General features: G+C 33.7%; 2 protein-coding genes and 1 long non-coding RNA gene across 5 annotated transcripts in view; 2 read left to right on the plus strand and 1 right to left on the minus strand.

Moving 5' to 3' along the window:
- Positions 1–308: 308 nt before the first annotated feature.
- On the plus strand, positions 309–9,761 carry elgi (early girl). Of its 2 annotated transcripts, none has more exons than XM_053746678.2 (7): positions 309–584; positions 657–799; positions 1,055–1,137; positions 2,645–2,850; positions 5,093–5,251; positions 6,131–6,261; positions 6,745–9,761. In XM_053746678.2, exons 1-7 carry the CDS (start codon positions 495–497, stop codon positions 6,881–6,883), a joined length of 951 nt encoding a protein of 316 aa, XP_053602653.1. In that variant the 5' UTR covers positions 309–494; the 3' UTR covers positions 6,884–9,761. The 2 variants fall into 2 exon arrangements, with proteins under 2 accessions (XP_053602653.1, XP_053602654.1); XM_053746679.2 differs by having other exon boundaries at positions 329–584; positions 5,093–5,248.
- Positions 9,762–13,218: 3,457 nt separating this feature from the next.
- On the minus strand, positions 13,219–14,997 carry LOC135309736 (uncharacterized). The gene is made up of 2 exons (XR_010369922.1): positions 14,164–14,997; positions 13,219–13,437 (listed from the first exon to the last, which is right to left on the minus strand). It is a non-coding gene; the product is annotated as an uncharacterized LOC135309736 (long non-coding RNA).
- A 630-nt stretch (positions 14,998–15,627) lies between these two features.
- Positions 15,628–19,179, plus strand: part of LOC128670666 (uncharacterized protein) — a 38,685-nt gene continuing 35,133 nt past the window's right edge. For both annotated transcript variants that reach the window (XM_053746507.1, XM_053746508.1), the window contains exons 1-4: positions 15,628–15,764; positions 16,508–16,626; positions 17,225–17,353; positions 17,957–18,075. In XM_053746507.1, the coding sequence (XP_053602482.1) occupies positions 15,713–15,764; positions 16,508–16,626; positions 17,225–17,353; positions 17,957–18,075 (419 nt within the window). In that variant the 5' untranslated portion in view covers positions 15,628–15,712. The remainder of the gene's footprint in view (positions 15,765–16,507; positions 16,627–17,224; positions 17,354–17,956; positions 18,076–19,179) is intronic.

A 19,179-nucleotide genomic window follows, 5' to 3' on the forward strand; every position in this document is an offset into this window, starting at 1 on the left:
AAATTTGATTGGACTTAAAACAAAAATATTTATATTTTTGGTTATGTTTTATTTGGATTTATTACTAAAGACTAGGCCTTTTAGGCCTCAATTTTTGATGTACACTTCAGACTTGGCTTATGCCTTCTTCAGTGGATATTAGCCACTCTTATTTATATATAAATATTCAATACAAAAGACTTGGCTGTATGGGCTAGTACTCTTTGCCTCCTCAATAAAACGAGGGAATAAACCAAAAAAAAAAAAAAATGTCTTTTCAATGCCTGACTTTGACAAAACAAACTGACATTTTATTTTCTCTTGTCTGTGGATTTTGCTCACCGATGTTGGTTGTTTATGGTTTATTTTGCCTTTGGAGAAGTTTGCGATTGTCCTCATTTCATTTTTGTAGATTTATTGTTATTTATAATTGTATATCTGTAATAATCCACTCAAAATTCCATGCCTTAATAACTTCATACTAATGTATATTGTTTATTTTCGTTATACCAACCATGGGCTTTGAAACTAAAAGATTTCAAGGTGACGTTGACGAAGAACTGATTTGCCCTATTTGTTCAGGAGTTTTAGAAGACCCTTTACAGGTTTCTATTTATTTTATTAAATTTGTGTCTTCATTATTAATTGTTTGCTATATTTCTTGTACTCTGTTGTAGGCGCCTGCTTGCGAACATGCGTTCTGTCGTGCATGTATCACAGAATGGATAAGTCGTCAGCCAACATGCCCCGTGGACCGGCAGGCAGTCACAGCAAGCCAGCTGCGACCTGTTCCGAGAATACTACGCAATTTGCTCTCCAGGTATACATTGTTTCATAACAGAGAGTCTAATTACTGTTATGTACATACCTATATATGCACACATTTTTTCCCGCTTTGTAGGGCATTATTGTTTTCGCTCGTACATTACCCTCGCGTAATTTTAGCATACCTAAGTCACAATAATTTAGCCTATTGATTGCAGAGAATCTAGACACAATAGATAAAAATTATCTGTTAGCTGGATACCAGTTAGTAAGATGTGATGGTTAAGATTAAATATACTTTTTTTTTCAGATTAAGCACTCGATGTGACAACTCAGTTCATGGTTGTAATGCCATATTAAAACTGGACTCCTTACCTTCCCACCTTGCTGAATGTAAGTATAGACATATGATTGTTTTATGTATAAGTAAGTACCTATTGCCTATTTTGTTTAGCAATTAGCGAAAATGTTGGGGTAAAAATAAATACTCTATGTCAAATAGGAATAATGTAACTTCCTACTTCAAAGATGAATTTTGGAAATTGGTTGACTAGTTCTGACAATTACAACCTACAACCAAGCTCTCTATACACTCCAACTATATTTATACTATATTCCAACTATATAATACACTCCCTAATAATAGTATAGATAATTATAATAGATTTTTACTGAAACTGACACATCCACTATTAAAATAAATAAAAGAAAATAATAATAATGCAACAGGCATGTCTACTATTAGAATTTGATTCATTGCAAGACCCTAAAGATTAAAATTATGTTGTCAAGGTAGTCATCATGTTTTTTTCATAATAGGTAAATTATTTGACAAATCTCATAATTTCTGTCTATATCTTTCATGAATACTTAGTATATTTATTTGTAATATTTTAGACAAGATACAAAATTTCTATTGATTAAATTTAACTATGTCAGTGATATAGTTTTCTGTTGAATAATCTAAAATGTGATGAGCATATTGACCTCATTATATTGCTAATTTATTGTATAACTGGTTTTCAAGAATTGGAACTAGTTTTCCCTTATGTAATGTGATTACTAAATATGGTTTAACCAGATTCGGCATTTCTTTGGTAGTTTTTCCAAGACTTAGTAGCTTGTTGAAGAATCATTAATTATTTTGAACTAATATCACTTTTAAATTGAAATTATTATATACATATTTAAGTTTCTCATTTCTGGGCTTGAACTGGGCCTACATTGATTTTGTGTATATATTTCACTTGATTAAAATCTGTATACTAGTCCCAACTTAACAGTGATGTATTTTTGGGTCACTATTTGTAAGTATAATCAGGAATATTATATTTTTTTTGTGTAGAGAAAATGGCCAATCTTGATTAAGGCCAATGTTTTAGTCATGCCATTGGGAAATCACAAAAATATACAGTAGTACTGTGTATTTAACATAAATGTTTATTTGAAAAGATATCTGAAACCTTTGTGTAAGAAAAAATAATTTAATGTTTGATTAATATCTACATCATCTGTTTGAATTAAAGAAAATAATTTAATGCATTTAATTATCATAACAGCGCTTTCTTTTCTTGTCCAATTTTATTAAGTTGTAGATGTGACGTTTTTTTTAATTATTTTATTCTATACATATAGTTATATCCTTTAATTTCCCTTGACTGAGATTATTTTACAAGAGTCATTTGTTTGAAATAAAATTAACATACAACTGACCAAAAAGAAATCATTGTTCAGAAAGTTACATTTTCTTTATTAGAAACCTAAATCCAAAAACATTACAGCAAAAAAAAATTACTGACATTTTTATTGTCACTTTTAAAAGTCATTAACAAACACAATGTTTATATAATAATTCATCACCAACATTTTTCAAAATGTAACATATAATTTTCATTGACAGGCGAATACAACCCCAAGAGGCCGATGCCATGTGAAAAGGGCTGCGGTCTTGTTATACCCAAAGATGAATTGGGCGACCACAACTGCGTCCGGGAGCTCCGGGCGCTCATAGCCTCGCAGCAAGGCAAGCTAACAGAGTACCAACAAGAGCTGGCCGAACAGAGGCTTGTCATCAACGAACACAAGCGGGAATTGGCACTTCTAAAAGTAATTATTTCTACATTTTTTTGCTTTCTACCAGAGGCTTTGTCGATGCTTTACAAAATATATTACAGTTGTGAAAGTTATGGTTAATTTTTATTTGGAGATTTTATAACACTTAACTTTTTTTACTTAGTTCCTCACAAATTTGTTACAAAGTAAATTGAAATTAAATTTTGAATTAATCGATTTTTTAATACGTTTTTAATGGGTTTTAATGGGCATGGCCGTGCTTTTACTTTTTTATATTTATTCCTTTTGAGATCAATAATTTATGTATTAATTGTTAATAAAAAAATATCTGATACCTACTTTATTGTTATATTTGAAGAGCAATTATAATAAAATGGGACTATAATGGTACCATATTGAAATTTGTTAGGAGAAAATAGTAATAAAAGATGAATATTAGAACAAGCTACTTAACCTGTGAAAGATGAGTTTTCTTTTTCATTTTATTGGTTTCATAAGCTTTGTGTGTAAACAGTCTTAAAAAAAATTAAAATTATTTACTTAAAAGCCTTAGTACACATAAACAAGTTAAAATGAAACTAACAGTAAAAATCGTGGAAGAAAAGTCTTAAAATAGCTGAACTATTAAATTAATGAAAGGAGTGGCTAATGTAATTTGATGATATATAGGTTTCTTGGTTGTTAATAAAATGGAACAAATTATCCGGATGCACATACAGGATTATACAGGGTAGCTTTTTAAAAAATGCTGCTTTTAAAATTTTTCCACAATACGCTTAGTATATGGAATGATGAAATATTGCAACTTAAAAGAAAATTACTAAAAAAACAGAACAAATTTTTGACTTTCCATACTAATCCTAAAATCCAATCGTCAACAGTTTTTTTTTTTTTTGCTATACAAGGTATACTTGTTAAACACTATCAACGTCGCATGACTAGATCTTCTTCAGATAGTTTCAAAGGTGTTTCGGTGCGACGGTCGATCTTCGATTCAAGCTGCCCATAAAATAATCAAATGCAAAGTTATGAAGATTTTGTCTATTTATTTTAAGGAAAACCTAAAGTAATTATTTGTCATTATAAAAATGGGATTATATTAAATGTCACCAAAAACAGGTATTCGCTATTACAACGTAGTTTAAAAGTGATTTAACTTAGCATTGTCAAATTAGGTGACAACTTGGACAAATACATTTGGATATTTTATGACCCTTTAAGCATACTTAATAACAAATATTTGTAAGTGAGAATGTAAGTATATGAGAACATATAACTACGCCTATCCTCGGATTGTGTGCCTGGCATCTAAATAATTTCAAAAACAAGGTTCGCTTGCTAATCTCTTAGTTTCACACAATTCTTTTAGCATTTTTTATTTATTGCATGAAATTTTCACATCTTCTGACGCTTTATTATCATTGCTATTAATATGTATTTACTGTCTATATATCTACTCATGTTTTCTTGTTAGAATTATAATATTTATCATGCTGTGTGTACCCACTTTTGGTCTTACAACCAGCCATTGTACTGTTGATTCTATTTTTTACCATAAGAATGTATAAGTTGTAAACTGTTGTGTGCATCAGTAAATAAAAATAAAATAAAAAATACACCTCTAATTTATGCGTGGATATATACGTCACTGCGAAGTTACCAATTAAGAATGTCTACTTGACAGTTTTATGGTTCTTTTTCTTCTTCTTCGCGGTGTCGACCCTTACATATTCATAAAGTCGTTGCAATAATTTTGAATCCGCTTTTGTTTTTATTTTTTTGGATTCAGGCGTTAAATTGTTTTGAGACTATTTGTTTGATCAAATTTAAATATTGTTTAATTATTGAATAATACACGGCCAGCTTTTTCCAACTGATGTGTTTATTCAATTCAATTCAAATTATTTATTTCAGACAGAGTCCATATGATGTTAGTAACAATATTAACTTACGCTAGTGTTAGTAAAACAAACAAAAATATATTACACAGCATGAAGCCGCAACCACCGCTGAACCAAAGGGGTATCCCATCGGTCAACAAATACTTTCAGGATACTGTTGGAGCCGCCGCGCTATTGTTATTATGCAGTATTGAAAATTATATAGTCACATAACTGACATTGTTTGATAACTTTAAAAACAATAGGTTAAAAAACGTGTCTGTGACATACGGACGGACAGATATGACGAATCTATAAGGGTTCCGTTTTTGCCATTTGGCTACGGAACCCTAAAAAAAAGATTTGTTTTGACTTGTGATTATATTTCGTCGCAGGAATTTATGCGTGCGATGCGCGTGTCGAACCCCACAATGCGCGCGTTGGCCGACCAGATGGAGCGCGAGGAGGTGGTGCGCTGGGCCAACTCCCTCACGCGCGCGCGCGTCACGCGCTGGGGCGGCATGATCTCCACGCCGGACGATATGCTGCAGGTGGTAATGCCGACTTGTGTACACTATGTAGGTATGTCTGTGGCGGCGCTGCAGACCAGACCGAACGAGGCGTGGTTCCAACTCGTGGATAGGAAAATATTGATATGCTATATAGACAACTAACTTTTGCCCACAACTTCGTATGTGAGTAAACATCCGTCTCCCGTGGGAATTTCAGAAAATCCCTTCTTAGTGCTCCCCTACACTCCCCAGGGAACCTACATGCCAAATTTTAGCTTCTTCTGCCCGGTAGTTTCGGCTGTACATTGTCTGTCAGTCAGTAATACATTGTCTTTATGGTATATCAATCTTTTCTAGCGTGTGGTTCCAAAATAGGACCACTCCATATTCTCTCTCTTTATATAATATTATCAATCTTTTCGCCTAATAGTTGTCGTGGCGGACTATTACAATAAAGGTCCCGGCTTCGATCCCCGGTCAGGTCTAGATTGGTATTTTTCAGATTGACCTGGCTCTTGGATGATCTAGCCTATATGTATAGGTTATAAAGCATAACTATAATTCAGTTGGTATCCCATAACACAAGTGTCGAGCTTACTTTGGAGCTAATTCAATCTGTGTGGTTTATCCGTATACATTTATTTATTACTAGACGTTGTCCAGGGCTTCGCTCCCGTGGGAATTTTCAGATAAAATATAGCCTATAGCATTCTTCTATCTGTGACGAACTAACACATACTTTTAAATGCATGTGACGAATTAACTTTCAATGTAGGAAGTTTTAAAAACGTGATGATTTTACTTCGTGGCAAATGTATTAGAAATGTACATTATCCAAGATTACTATATCAAAATTCCCACGGGAGCGAAGCCCCGGGCAACATCTAGTCGATTATAAAGCATAAATGTTTCTATACACAGATGATGATAAAGCGCAGCCTGTCGGAGTCCGGCTGCCCGCCGCACATCATCGACGAGCTGATGGAGAACTGCCACGAGCGGAGGTGGCCGCCGGGCTTGTGTTCGCTGGAGACCAGGCAGAACAACAGGAGGTCATTGTTTTTATTTATTTATTATTAATTTATTTATTCAAACTTTATTCACCAAAATGGCGGACTTATTCTAAAATCATTCTCTTCCTGTCAGCCTTCGTATTTTTACTATATAATATACTAGATATTGCCCGGGGCTTTGCTTCCGTGGGAAATTTGACATAAAATATAGCCTATAGCAATCTTGAATAACATACCTTTCTAATGGTGAAATAATTTTTGAGATCAGTTCGGTAATTTCGAAGATTACCTCCTCAAACATATAAACACACAAACACTTACCTCTTTATAATAATAGCATAGATTAGAATCTTCGAAACAATCATCGAGATTTTAAAGTTTAGTTTGTGCTCTGTGGTTTTATTAAGATCATCTATTCAATTTTTTTTTCAAAATCCGTCCATCGGTTTAGTTTTATACTGATAGTTCGCATTTGTAATATTAGTATAGAGAGTTTATAATTTCAAATTGTCATTTTTACAGGCTATATGAGAAGTATGTATGCAAGCGAGTGCCCGGAAAGCAGGCAGTCCTTGTCCTCCACTGCGACAACGCTCACGTCGACGAACACATGATGATAGAGCCCGGATTGGTTATGATCTTTGCACATGGCATAGAGTAACCATTCTATATTTAAAACCAAGCACAATTTATGGTCACATGAAGATTTCTATTGGAGGAACAGTTATGTAGACAATTAACTCAATGATAGATCTTCACACACAAAATAAATGAAATAATTTTAATGTTGAAATACTAAGCACAATATGAGTCACGTGAAAGCTTTAAGCCTACTTTGGCATTTTGAAAACCCTAATTGAGTGGTGCCTTCGAAATATAAATACCTGAAAATTGAATGTTACATTTTCTCTGTTGGAGTAGACATGGCCTTAAATAGAGGCTAACTATAGCAATGTTCTTATATATAAAGGATGTGAAAAGATTCATTCAAGGCTGGCAAATCACGTGTGACACCCCTGTTGTTGTAGGCGTTCATAGGCTACGGTGACCGCTTACCATCCGGTGGGCCTATAATATGGGCATATAAAAAAACAAAACCAAACCTATCTAACAGTTGCGTTAAATAATCAAGACTTGATGGATTTGAGTGGAAAAGAATACTAATGTTGGAATTGCAATTTAGATGTTTGCTTAGTATCAGTTGTCCCATAGGATTATTGGAACAAAATCGTCTAAAATACAAAATTGAACTAGCGGGAAAGATAGATATGGTAATTCTGAACCTTTAATGTCATATTAAAATTATGTAGTAGTCAAAAGCACATCGACCTAACAAATTCATTGCAAATTCGGTCCTATTACCGGGGTAATAACGATCCATGGCGAATAACTTGACATACGATCAAGTGTAAGTGCTTCCAATTTTAATTCAATCATCCATATATCATACATCAATACTCACAAAAAATATAGAAAATGTCAGTGCAAGAAAAGTGATTCAAAAAGTGTGGTGCAGTGTTTGCTATTAGTGATAAACAACAAAACCATGAGACCAATGATTTTGTACAATATATACGATATTGTTTGATACTAGTGTTGATGAAGTATTTTTAAGTATTATAAATGTTTGTTTATAGTATTAATTTTGTAATGAAGAATTTGAAGACCATTAGCATTTGAAGATATGTGTAAAATTTGAGATTTCTCAAAACTGAAGTCTTTTTTATAACTTTATTTTTTGATGAAATTAAGCTCTCGAAATTGATGAAATTAAGCTGCTTACCGAAAAATGTGTAATTATGCTAGGTGTCGCAGAATACCTATACATATATGGAGTGGTAAGACTCAGACTCGGTAACTTTAAGTGAAGTTTCGAGTTAACTTTTATAGAATCTATACATATAATAAAACAGTAAGTGGGCTATATCTGTACATAAAATATTTAAGGGGGATCTTCAAAGACTTGTAATAAATTAACTTAAAACTTCACTTAATGGTTCTATCCATGCTAACGAATCTTGCCATTTTGTATGTATATAAGTATTTCGTTACACAATGATTATAATTTAACAAAGAGGCTTAAATATTTCTGTTCCTTTGATTATTATTTTTTTGTTTTCTCAATAAGAATGTGTTAAATCGTCACTTTTTACAAATGTCTTCAAATTGTCCTAGAATAATGAGTGATTTTGGATAGCGAAATCACAAAGTGTGTGAATACTTTTCATATGCCGGTTCCACCCAATTGCTGTTTGCCGAACTTTGGCGGTTGCGAAGTACATTGCTGGTTTTACTTTGCGGTTAAAAATAAGCTTATACACAAACTACGGAATGTACGTTCGCTCGCATCGGAATTTGAGTTCGCCGATAGATCTGACAAGATGGCGGCGTGTTAGATTTGCAATTATGAAATAACTCAAGAAATATAATAACACAAGAATATTAATAAAATGGGGTGGGAAGAGGGGGGTTAAAACAATATATGCTGTAAGCTGTGGCTGTATGTGTATGACAATTTATACATCTATATTCTAAAAAATTCCGCACAAGGTTTGCCACATAAATGTTATGAATTCCCAATAAAATTGGTCACGCAACGAAAATAGGTAATATAAAAAGCAGTGAGTTGGCACGAGTTTTTGCGGGAACTTATTGTATCGCCATCGACAAAATGTATATGGAAAATAAACAGTAAAAGGGGTAATACTATTAGATACATTTTGACGTTGTCGACACCATTATGTTCTTGTAAAGTTCTTGCTTACGTCGTCGGCCCCATATATTATTAGGTAGACGGTTCACTCACTCAATTCGACGACTAGAGTATAAATTGGTTATAATAATCTCTCTCATGTGACCGTATTCCCGGTTTCTTTCGCAGCCGTTGAGCGTCGGAACCCAGGGTCCTCTAAATTGCGTAATAATACTAACATGTAAAATACATTATCTAGTATTCATTCAACATTCCGAATTGCAGATTTTTTCATCAAGGTTTCAAAAAGCGAATATAAATTTACTTTAAAACTTTTGACTAACTCCAGTTAAAAGCAGGCAGTAGCTAGCTCATAGTGTGAATCATTTATGTTCTGTTGGTGATATTGTTATTAGTTTTCGGAACTTCGTTTTTTTTTAAATAGGTTTGAAAGCAAATAGCAATCAGTTAATAAGCAACTTAAACCCATGACCATCTTTACATTGACAGTGTTGTATATAATTTAATTATTGATTATGAATTTCTTGTTTTTAATCAGCCTAAAAGGAACATGTCAATTTAATAATTGCCAGTAAAATGTTTCTAATATTTTACATGTTTTTTTTTTATTATAATAGTGATGATTAAGTGCTGTGTTAAGATATAATAGTGTGTATTTTTTTAATATACATCATAGTACTGCCTTATTTTAGTGTTCCAAAATTGTATTCCTGTAAAATGAGACTTAACAATTGTTTTATTTAGTATACTTAAATGATTTGTTTTTTATTGGCGTAAAATTTAATATATTTAGCTCAATCGCAATTAAACTTGATAATTTCTATAATTTGTGTTTTTTATTTATTGCGTGATTTTCCCACGTTAACAGTACTTCTTTTTTGAGAGGCTTATGCCCTTCTCCGTTCTCCCTAACTATATGAAACTAGAAGAAACAAATATGCTTTCGTATTAGGATCGTGATAATGTATCACAATCTAATCCTTAACTCTCCGTATTTAACTTTAATATATGTGTGTGACTTTAACCCCGTAGAGAAGTGAAATGAGTAGTGTATTTTTGAACATGTGATTGTGAAAATAGCTGATATTTAAAATAAAAGTACCCTGTATATTCGAAAATAGACCACATGCCACCACTGGGCATTCACCTGTCCTGGCAGGATTTAAATCCACAGTTTCAGTTATAGCACATTCACGGGCTATACGTACCTAGGACAAAAATGGCCTTTCGTGGTTCACCTAGGTGTTACACAGTTTTGTGGGACCGTTGATTGATTTTAAAGAATGAACATGTTAATAAATTTGTGTATCACAGACATTTAATTTCTGTGATTTGAATTTCGTTCGTTTCTAAACGTAAATGTGCTGTCATTAATCATTATGACAGAAAAAAAAAAGCGCGGGAATTTGGAAGCGACGGCGGTCTTTTTTTTCTGGGAAAATTTAAATTTGTGCAAAATCTGTATATATTTGTAAATCTTGTTGTAAATACCTTTCCTTTTGTATATAATTTCGTTATTTATATATTTTCTATAGTCTGTTTTGTATAAAGTGTTGCTGAGGTCGGGGTAAGTTTTTACCTTTCCAGCGATGGGCGGCAAGAAGAGGAAAAAGAAGGAGCAAGAATATGAAACCAATTCGGTAATCCAGAGCTCTGATAGTGACTCAGAATACTCTGACGCGTCAGAGTCGCCACTGGACAAATACAAACCATATAGGGTCGCCGATTATAGTCGTAGATATCCTGAAGATAGTCCAGGGCATGAGCACGTCGTGTTCATAGCTAGCTCGGATGAAAATGTCCCAATAGGTTCCAGAGATATGATGTATTTAAGTAATAGTTTCACTCGCTTTGTAAAAGGGATAAAATATTTAAAAAAAGTCAACAAATATAGAATGGGGGTTGTATTCGATAATCCTAACATGGCTAATTCATTCTTGGACAATGCTACTTTCCATAGAGAACATCGCATCACTGCTTCTATTCCGGCAGCGGTTACAGAAATAACTGGTGTTATAACTAATGTTCCATCAGACTTGTCAAACAAAACAATCTTTAAAGTTCTTTCTACTACAACAAAAAAAATTATTTGTGTTCGTAGAATAATGCGTAAAGTAAAAGAAGGCGAATCTTATAACTTACAACCCACTCAGACCGTGGCGATTACGTTTGCATCTTGTGCGTCTTTACCTGATTATGTTTATTTAAAAATGTGGCGTGTACCTGTTCTGCCATATATTCCACCGATTAAACAATGTTTCCGGTGCCTACGTTATGGCCATCTTGCCAAATTTTGTAAAAATGCAGAACGTTGTTCTATCTGCACTGAAGGCCATAGCTTCAAAAATTGTAATGTTTCTTTAGCGAATGCAGTTTGTATTCATTGCAAAGGCAATCATATAGCCATTTCAGGCACTTGTCCAGTAAAAAAACAAAAAATTATTGAAAATAAAAACAAGATTATTCCACAATCCTATTCTGAAACCTTGAAAAACAACGCCTTTCCATCACTTACTAATCCAAAAAATTCACAAGAATTCCAAAAACTTGTTCTCTCTGACACTAAAATGCTCAGCTTCATCACTGAAGCAATCATAAAGGTGATTACACACAATAAAATCAATAATAACACTATTGTAAATACTAAAACTATTGCAGACACTCTTAAGGATATACTTAAGACAAATTCAGTTTGTTCGGAAAATTCACAGGTATAATAAATATTTGTCAATGGAATGCACAAAGCTTATTAAGTAATAGACTTGACTTCCAGAAATTTTTATATGATCAAAATATACATGTTGCTATTATGTCAGAAACGTGGTTAAGACCACACCACAAATTTAATATTAAAGGCTACTCTGTTGTAAGAAATGACTCTGGCAATGACCACAATGGGGTAGCTATTTTAATTCATAACTCTTTTCATTTCTCTAATTTTGCTATTGCATCTGATAACTCAATACAAACTGTGGCAATTTCTCTTCAATTAAATAGTAAATCTGTCACCATAGTTAGTGTTTATTGTCCTAGTATTAGCACCCCTAGATTCTGTAGTAATAAATTGAATAATTTAATTTCTTCTTTACCCAAACCCTTTATTTTTTCAGGAGATTTTAACGCTCATCACCCATATTGGGGTTGTCATTCTACTGATGCTCGTGGTAGGGACATTCTAGATATTATAGATAAAAATAATTTGGTTCTCTTAAACAGCAATGTGCCTACTACAATTGGTTCAAATATTGCTAGACCTAATGGTCTTGATCTCACCATGGTTTCATCGTGTTTAGCATTACAGTGTGATTGGCAGGTCTGTGACAACCCACTTGGAAGTTATCACTTACCTACATTAACAAGGTTGTGTCTAGGACCAAATTCTAATAATATGCTTCATAACTCTTCAAATTTGCTAAAACATGTTAATTTAAAATTGGTTGATTGGAAGACTTATGAAGCACAGGTCAATTTATTGTTGTCTAATTTCAATGTTAATCATGTGGATCCCATCAATTCTTATAATAGTTTTTGTTCTATAATTTCTAGTACTGTTGAAGCTTCAGCTCCCAAAGCTAAACATTCTGTTGCACCCAGCATCAATGCAAGTCGTAGATCTTTGCCATGGTGGAATCACATTTGTTCTCAAGCAGTTGAAAATGTTCATAAAGCTTATATTTTATTTAAAACTTGTCCGTCTACAGAAAATTTTATTAATTTGAAACGTGTTCAGGCTATTAAAAAAGTTATTTTAAGACGCGAAAGACAATTCAGTTGGTTGCAATACTGTTCCTCACTAAATCGTTTATCTTCTATGAGTGAAATTTGGAAGAAAATCAAAAAAATTAACAATTCATACTCTCCTTCCACAAATTTTGTTTCTGAATACAATTGGGTAACTGACTTTCTTCATAAATACACCCCAGATACAGTTGAAAATAATTTTACTGTTCCCTCTATTCACACAACCAATAATTCTTATTTGTTGAAGGACTTTTCTATGCAAGAATTACAATCAGCCCTTAACTCTAGAAAAAATACTTCAACAGGTCTAGATTATTTATCTTACAGAATGTTGAAATTGTTGAATGATTCTAATAAACAAACATTTTTAACAATTTTAAATTTGCTATGGCAGAACTCCTTAATTCCTTCACAATGGAAAATGGATTGTATTATTCCAATTCTAAAACCAGATAAAGCTCCTAATGATCCAGACTCTTATCGTCCTATTACTTTGACCTCATGTGTTGGCAAAATTTTTGAACAGTTATTAAAACAACGTCTTGAATTTTATGTAGAGAGTAACCATTTATTGCCTTATAATCAATTTGGATTTCGCCGTGGTCGATCAGCTCGAGAAAGTCTGTGTCACTTGAATTTGGACATTCAGGAGGCCTTATCAAACAATAAAATTCTGGCTTGTGTCTTCTTTGATGTAGTTGGTGCTTTTAATAATGTTAACTTGCATGTTCTTTCTGCCACTCTAATCAGCTTGGGACTTCCTGAAAAAATTGTAAATTGGATTTTTAATTTTCTTTTTGAACGGAAATTATATGTGAAGTTTAATAATAATCTTATAGGACCAAGATATTCATATAAAGGTGTAAGTCAAGGAGGAATCTTGAGTCCTTTGCTGTTTGTGTTGTATATTCATCGCTTAAATATTAATCTAGGTTTGGATGTCAATAATTTACAGTTTGCTGATGACCTGGCTGTATATTGCAAAGGAGATAATATGTCAGACATAAACAGAAAGATGAATTCAGCCCTGGCTGGGTTGAACTCATATTTCACCTATCTCCAGCTGAGCATCAGCAAACAAAAAAGTAAAGTGGTTGTATTTTCAAAAAAATCTATTAAAGTTAGGGATATTTGTATAATGTATGAGGGTAATTTATTGCCTGCTGATTCGTCAATAAAATTTCTGGGAGTCATGTTTCAAAACAATAATAATTTTAATAAATATGTTGATATTATAGCCAACAGGAGTCTTCGAGCTCTTAATATTCTTAAAACATTATCTGCTACTTACTGGGGTTCAGACCCCAAAATTTTATTAATGTTGTATAAATCCCTAGTTAGAAGTCATTTCGAATATGCATATTTTTGTTATGCTAATCAGAAAAGTATAGATAAGCTGGAAAAAATTCAGAATAAAGGTCTTCGTATTATTTTGGGTGCTATGATGTCTACGCCAATTATCTCAATGCAAGTTGAATGTAACATACCTCCTTTAGCCATAAGATTCCGTTATCTTAACTATAAATTTCTGCTCAAAATTTGCTCTTCAACAGGTCACCCCTTAATGCCTAAGTTAGAAAATTCTTCTTCAAACTTAACAGAATGTCTTAAAGAAGCTGTCGAATTCAAACTTCAAAATAATCTTTATGAAAGTGTAATCCTGCCATGCTATTCAGGTTCTTACGAAAGCAAATTTTATCCTATTAAAATTGTTATAGATAAATCTCTTGAATTTAAAGAGGATGTTTACAACAAATTAGAATCATACAGAGGTTACAAGCAAATTTATACAGACGGTTCAAAGAATACGTCAACGTCAGCTGTCTCAATGGCTATTTATGATTTAGAAGCCAAAACGGGTCATGGGTGTAGACTCCCTAATAATGCTTCCATTTATACGGCAGAGTCAATTGGAATATTTTCAGCTCTCGAATACATTTCTCAACATTCCTATGATAATTGGATTATTATTACTGATAATATGGGTATTTTAAGTTCGCTTAATAATCCAAAATTTGATTCTACCACCTCATTTATAACACATAAAATAAGAGAAAAGTACTATGATCTCTGTCAGAATCATCATAAGGATATAATATTACTATGGACTCCATCACACATAGGTGTGAAGGGTAACGAAAGTGTAGATTATTTCGCCAAAACTATAGTGCGTTATGGTAACTGCATTGAATTAAAATCTTGCTCACTACCAGCGGGAGATGTTCTATCTTTATTAAAACAAAATATATCACAGCTTTTTGACAAACAATGGAAGGAGACTTGGGAATTGAATTGCAAGGGTTTATGGTATGCGGGAATCAATAATAAATTAGGTCGACCTTGGTTTGTAAAAGGAAGAGATTTTGCTGGTAGAAAGTTCTATACTATAGTTTGTCGTCTTCGTCTTGGCCATGGTCGTTTTAATTCTCATCTGTTTCGTCTTAAACTTTTGTCTTCTCCTATATGCAATTATTGCAACATTGCAGATCAAACTTTACATCATTTGTTTTACGAATGTTCCAATTTCTGTTTGCAAAGAATTGTGTTAGTCGACCGCCTAACACAAATTTATAATTATTCTGAAGCAATCCCGCGCTCGCTTCAGGAACTCTTATCCAATCCTGCATGCTTTAAACCTTTATATGAATTTGTAACAAATACTTTTATGGAAATTTGATTGGACTTAAAACAAAAATATTTATATTTTTGGTTATGTTTTATTTGGATTTATTACTAAAGACTAGGCCTTTTAGGCCTCAATTTTTGATGTACACTACAGACTTGGCTTATGCCTTCTTCTTCAGTGGATATTAGCCACTCTTATTTATATATAAATATTCAATACAAAAGACTTGGCTGTATGGGCTAGTACTCTTTGCCTCCTCAATAAAACGAGGGAATAAACCAAAAAAAAAAAAAATCATTATGACAGCTGCTGTCATTAGATAAAATTTGCCTGTCATTGTTCCGCATCTATATCGGGGTCTGGTTTGCGAATACAAATAATTTAAAAACAAGCCGTGAAAGGCTTTTACCATGTCTGAAATGGAAGTAACAGAGGGCGGGAATGATTGCGCCAATGATTTAAGTAAGTTGGACCGTAATTGTAATAGTTTTGTTTAAATACAGTCACATATCATTATATTCAAGTGACCAGATGTTAACCTGTTTGTTTTTAGCCGGTGGAAAAGACTTTCCTCCATGGTCTATTTTGTTAGTGCTTCTCCGGGATTATCTTAATACTTTTATGTCTATGCTGAACAAAGGCATTGTATAATATTGACCAAATATACACTAGTTTTTGTTATCTAAGTTTCGTGCCTCATAATTTTGTGCTGCAGTTTCATTTGTATTGTAAGTTGAATTTGTGACCAAAAGTTTTATTTTATTTCGAAATACTGAAGATTTATGATGCAAGCAAGTCAGTTGTAATGTTTTATGGCAGTTTTTGGCCCAAACAAACCTCTTTATCATTACATAGAATAACATGTCTGTGTCCCTATGTATGCTTAGATCTTTAAAATTACGCAATGGATTTTGATATGGATTTTTTTTATAGATAGAGTGAAGTGGAAGGTTTATGTTTATAATTTATTATGGTTATACCCGAGAGAAGCCGCAATACATTGCAAGTAGTCTTGTGTAATGGACATAAGTGGAGATAGTGAATGGACTATATTAATTTCACCACCAACTAATACACATGCAACAGCTGTTTTATATAATCAATAAATAAATAATGTACCTACCTACATTGATTAAGACATAATAACAACTGCAAAATCTTGATCCTCAATAAGGTTTTGTCAACTAGGTAAATATATATTTCAGTGCTGCTAGATAGAGTGTTCCTACGACTTGGCAATGCGGACTCTGATGACCAGCTGGAAAGCTGCCTCGGAAGGTTTCTGTGTCCAGTGATTCTAAAACTGTCATCACCTCATGAACAGGTATATTTTAGGTGTTAAATGCCCATATTGTCATTTTTAATTCACACTTATATTGAAATTGAATCTGAGAATCTATAATGTTCATATCCATCCTAACTAATATTATTCTAACTTATAGTAATATAAATATTTATAATCATTATTTAAAATGTGAAAGTTTCATGGATATACAGCAGCAATTTTGATGAAAGTTGCTAAGTTGTAAAGACTTGAGGTCTTTTAGGGTTTTTTTTTTCAAAAATCAGCCCCCGTAAAGGAAGGAATCCTTCCTCTAAAAGGAACTACTATTGTAGGATGGAAGTTTGTTTGTAAAATACTAAAAACACATTTGCTTATTTACTTTTAATTTGCAATGAATATCATGTCATAGGTTGTACATAAGTGAGATTAGCACAGGAAAATATTGCCTGTCATAAAGTAAAACTTTATTAGGAATATACAGATGTATTGAATATTATAACAAATAACCATTTTTCTCAACATATTTAACAAATACGGCGGCTTAGCGACCAGGTCTGAGGATGGTATCATAAGGACCTTGTTTAAATAAAAATATTTTTGACTTTAGTCGAGGATATTGATATTTTTTTTACAATAGGTGCGGACGAAAGTCATGGAGCTGTTGGTCCACGTGAACAAGCGCGTCAAGTGTCGCTCCGACGTGCAGTTACCGGTGGAGACGCTGCTGCAGTTGTACCGGGACCCGAATGCAAATAGCTTCATTATTGTTAGTATATCAGCATCTATTCTTATTTCTTGGTTAGGGATGCCAGCCAGCGTTGGCCAGTTATCAATCCTCCCATTTTGGAACCCAGCTTTTTGGCACCCAATTCCCCCGAGACCCTTTTTCAGGATGCGGCTTAACTGGAAACACTGTTGGTGGTGGCGCAATAAATCTACCTGTTCCTTTGCAGAATCGAAGTAACTCTATAACATTCTTTCATATTTCTCTATCTCTCTCCCCTCCAGAAGTTTCCGGTATCGTTCGGGGCTGTGATGCCACGAAACCCAACAGCGTAATATATAAACTTAAAAATTGGAATCTTCAACATTTTAAGTTTATCTGTTACACTGTCATTTTACAACTGGTGCCTGTCTGACGTTAACCCTCTATGGGAATGCTGTTGTTGCCTATCAGCTGCCTCGGCTGTATGTTCTTGTTTTTGTGATTATCCTCAGATTAAATATCTGAGCCCATGATCTCACTTCTAGCGGCAGCATATGCAGGGCACTCGAGCTGGGGTAAATTTCTATGAAATCTTTGCATTCTTCTTTCCTTACAATGCGTCATCAGTGCGACAGAGATCACAATACACTGATTCTGTTTCAGAACTTCACAATAATATACATCACGATGGGTTTTGGCCGGATGCCGCGCGACCAGCAGCTGCGCCTCGCGCCGTCCTTGCTCGAAGCTCTGGAGAACAAGCCACAACCGCATCAAGATGGGTATGTTTGTTGTCTGTAGATCCGAAGATGAATGTTATCCTATCGTCAACATCTCAGCCACGAGAACTCCACTACTGGCCATAGGCCTAACTATTTGAAGTCAGTGGGCAAATCCACAATGAAAATCAAAATGAATCATATATATAATATAAATATGTAAGTAATTTTCATATTTTGTTACCACTTAGTGAAGTGGTATCGTGTAGTGACACAATTCCAAAAATTTTAATACATATAGTCAGGATTCCAGAGATGAACATAAGGAACCTAGGTGGAAAATTCACGCGGGCGAAGCGTCGGGCAATCTAGTGCTGTACTAGGTTGGAAGTAGTTGTCTACGGCGTGTGGTTCTGCCATAGAATAAAACGAAAAAATAAATGTCGTCATGTCTATTAGTAGTAGTAGTTTTTGTGGGCCACCTGTTTGAAAACGATTGAAATACTAGCTGCGCCTCGGGGCTTTGCTCCCGTTGGAATTTCGGCATAAAATGTATCCTATGTTATATTCTACCCGTGTACCAAATTTCATAACAATCCATCCAATAGATTTTGCGTAGAAGAGTAACAAACATAGGTTTAGTTTTAAAGTATTTTATTTCTCAAATAGAATATACATATTCAATTACTGAGAAACTATATGTATCTAATATACATTTTATTCGACGAGCTTAACTCTAATCATTCAAATATACACACATACATCATCACAAACTTTCGCATTTATAAAATTAGTAAGATATAGTCGAACAGTGTGCACTTCCACATTTAACGAGTGTGTATGCGACTACGTCATTTCAGATGTCAGGTGCGACTGGAATAAAATCTTAGGCTTTTAATAACACACTCGATTAGAAGAAAGTTTCTTCTTCATAGTCGTATTCCTCAAGGCTGAGGGTCGTGGTCATTACGTGGAAATAAACACACATAACGACTTTCTTTGCACTATTAATGCAGTGTTTTTCCGTTGCCTTCACCATTTCACACATGAGTTGATAATCAACCAGAGTGCAGGTTTCCTCGCGATCTTTTCCTTCGACGGAAGCAAATGGTGGTCGATGAAAACTACTAGACATGAGTCAGATTGGTGTACATTAAACTCATGCGG

Source organism: Plodia interpunctella, chromosome 6, assembly GCF_027563975.2.
Source record: "Plodia interpunctella isolate USDA-ARS_2022_Savannah chromosome 6, ilPloInte3.2, whole genome shotgun sequence".
Taxonomy (NCBI): Eukaryota; Metazoa; Arthropoda; class Insecta; order Lepidoptera; family Pyralidae; genus Plodia; species Plodia interpunctella.

What these genes read in the sequence shown, in the direction of transcription:
- elgi (XM_053746678.2), top strand. Translation starts at nt 495, where the DNA reads ATGGGCTTTGAAACTAAAAGATTTCAAGGTGACGTTGACGAAGAACTG. An exon ending in GGGAATTGGCACTTCTAAAA is followed by an intron (nt 2,851 to 5,092) that starts GTAATTATTTCT and finishes ATTTCGTCGCAG; the next exon opens with GAATTTATGCGTGCGATGCG. An exon ending in ACCAGGCAGAACAACAGGAG is followed by an intron (nt 6,262 to 6,744) that starts GTCATTGTTTTT and finishes TCATTTTTACAG; the next exon opens with GCTATATGAGAAGTATGTAT.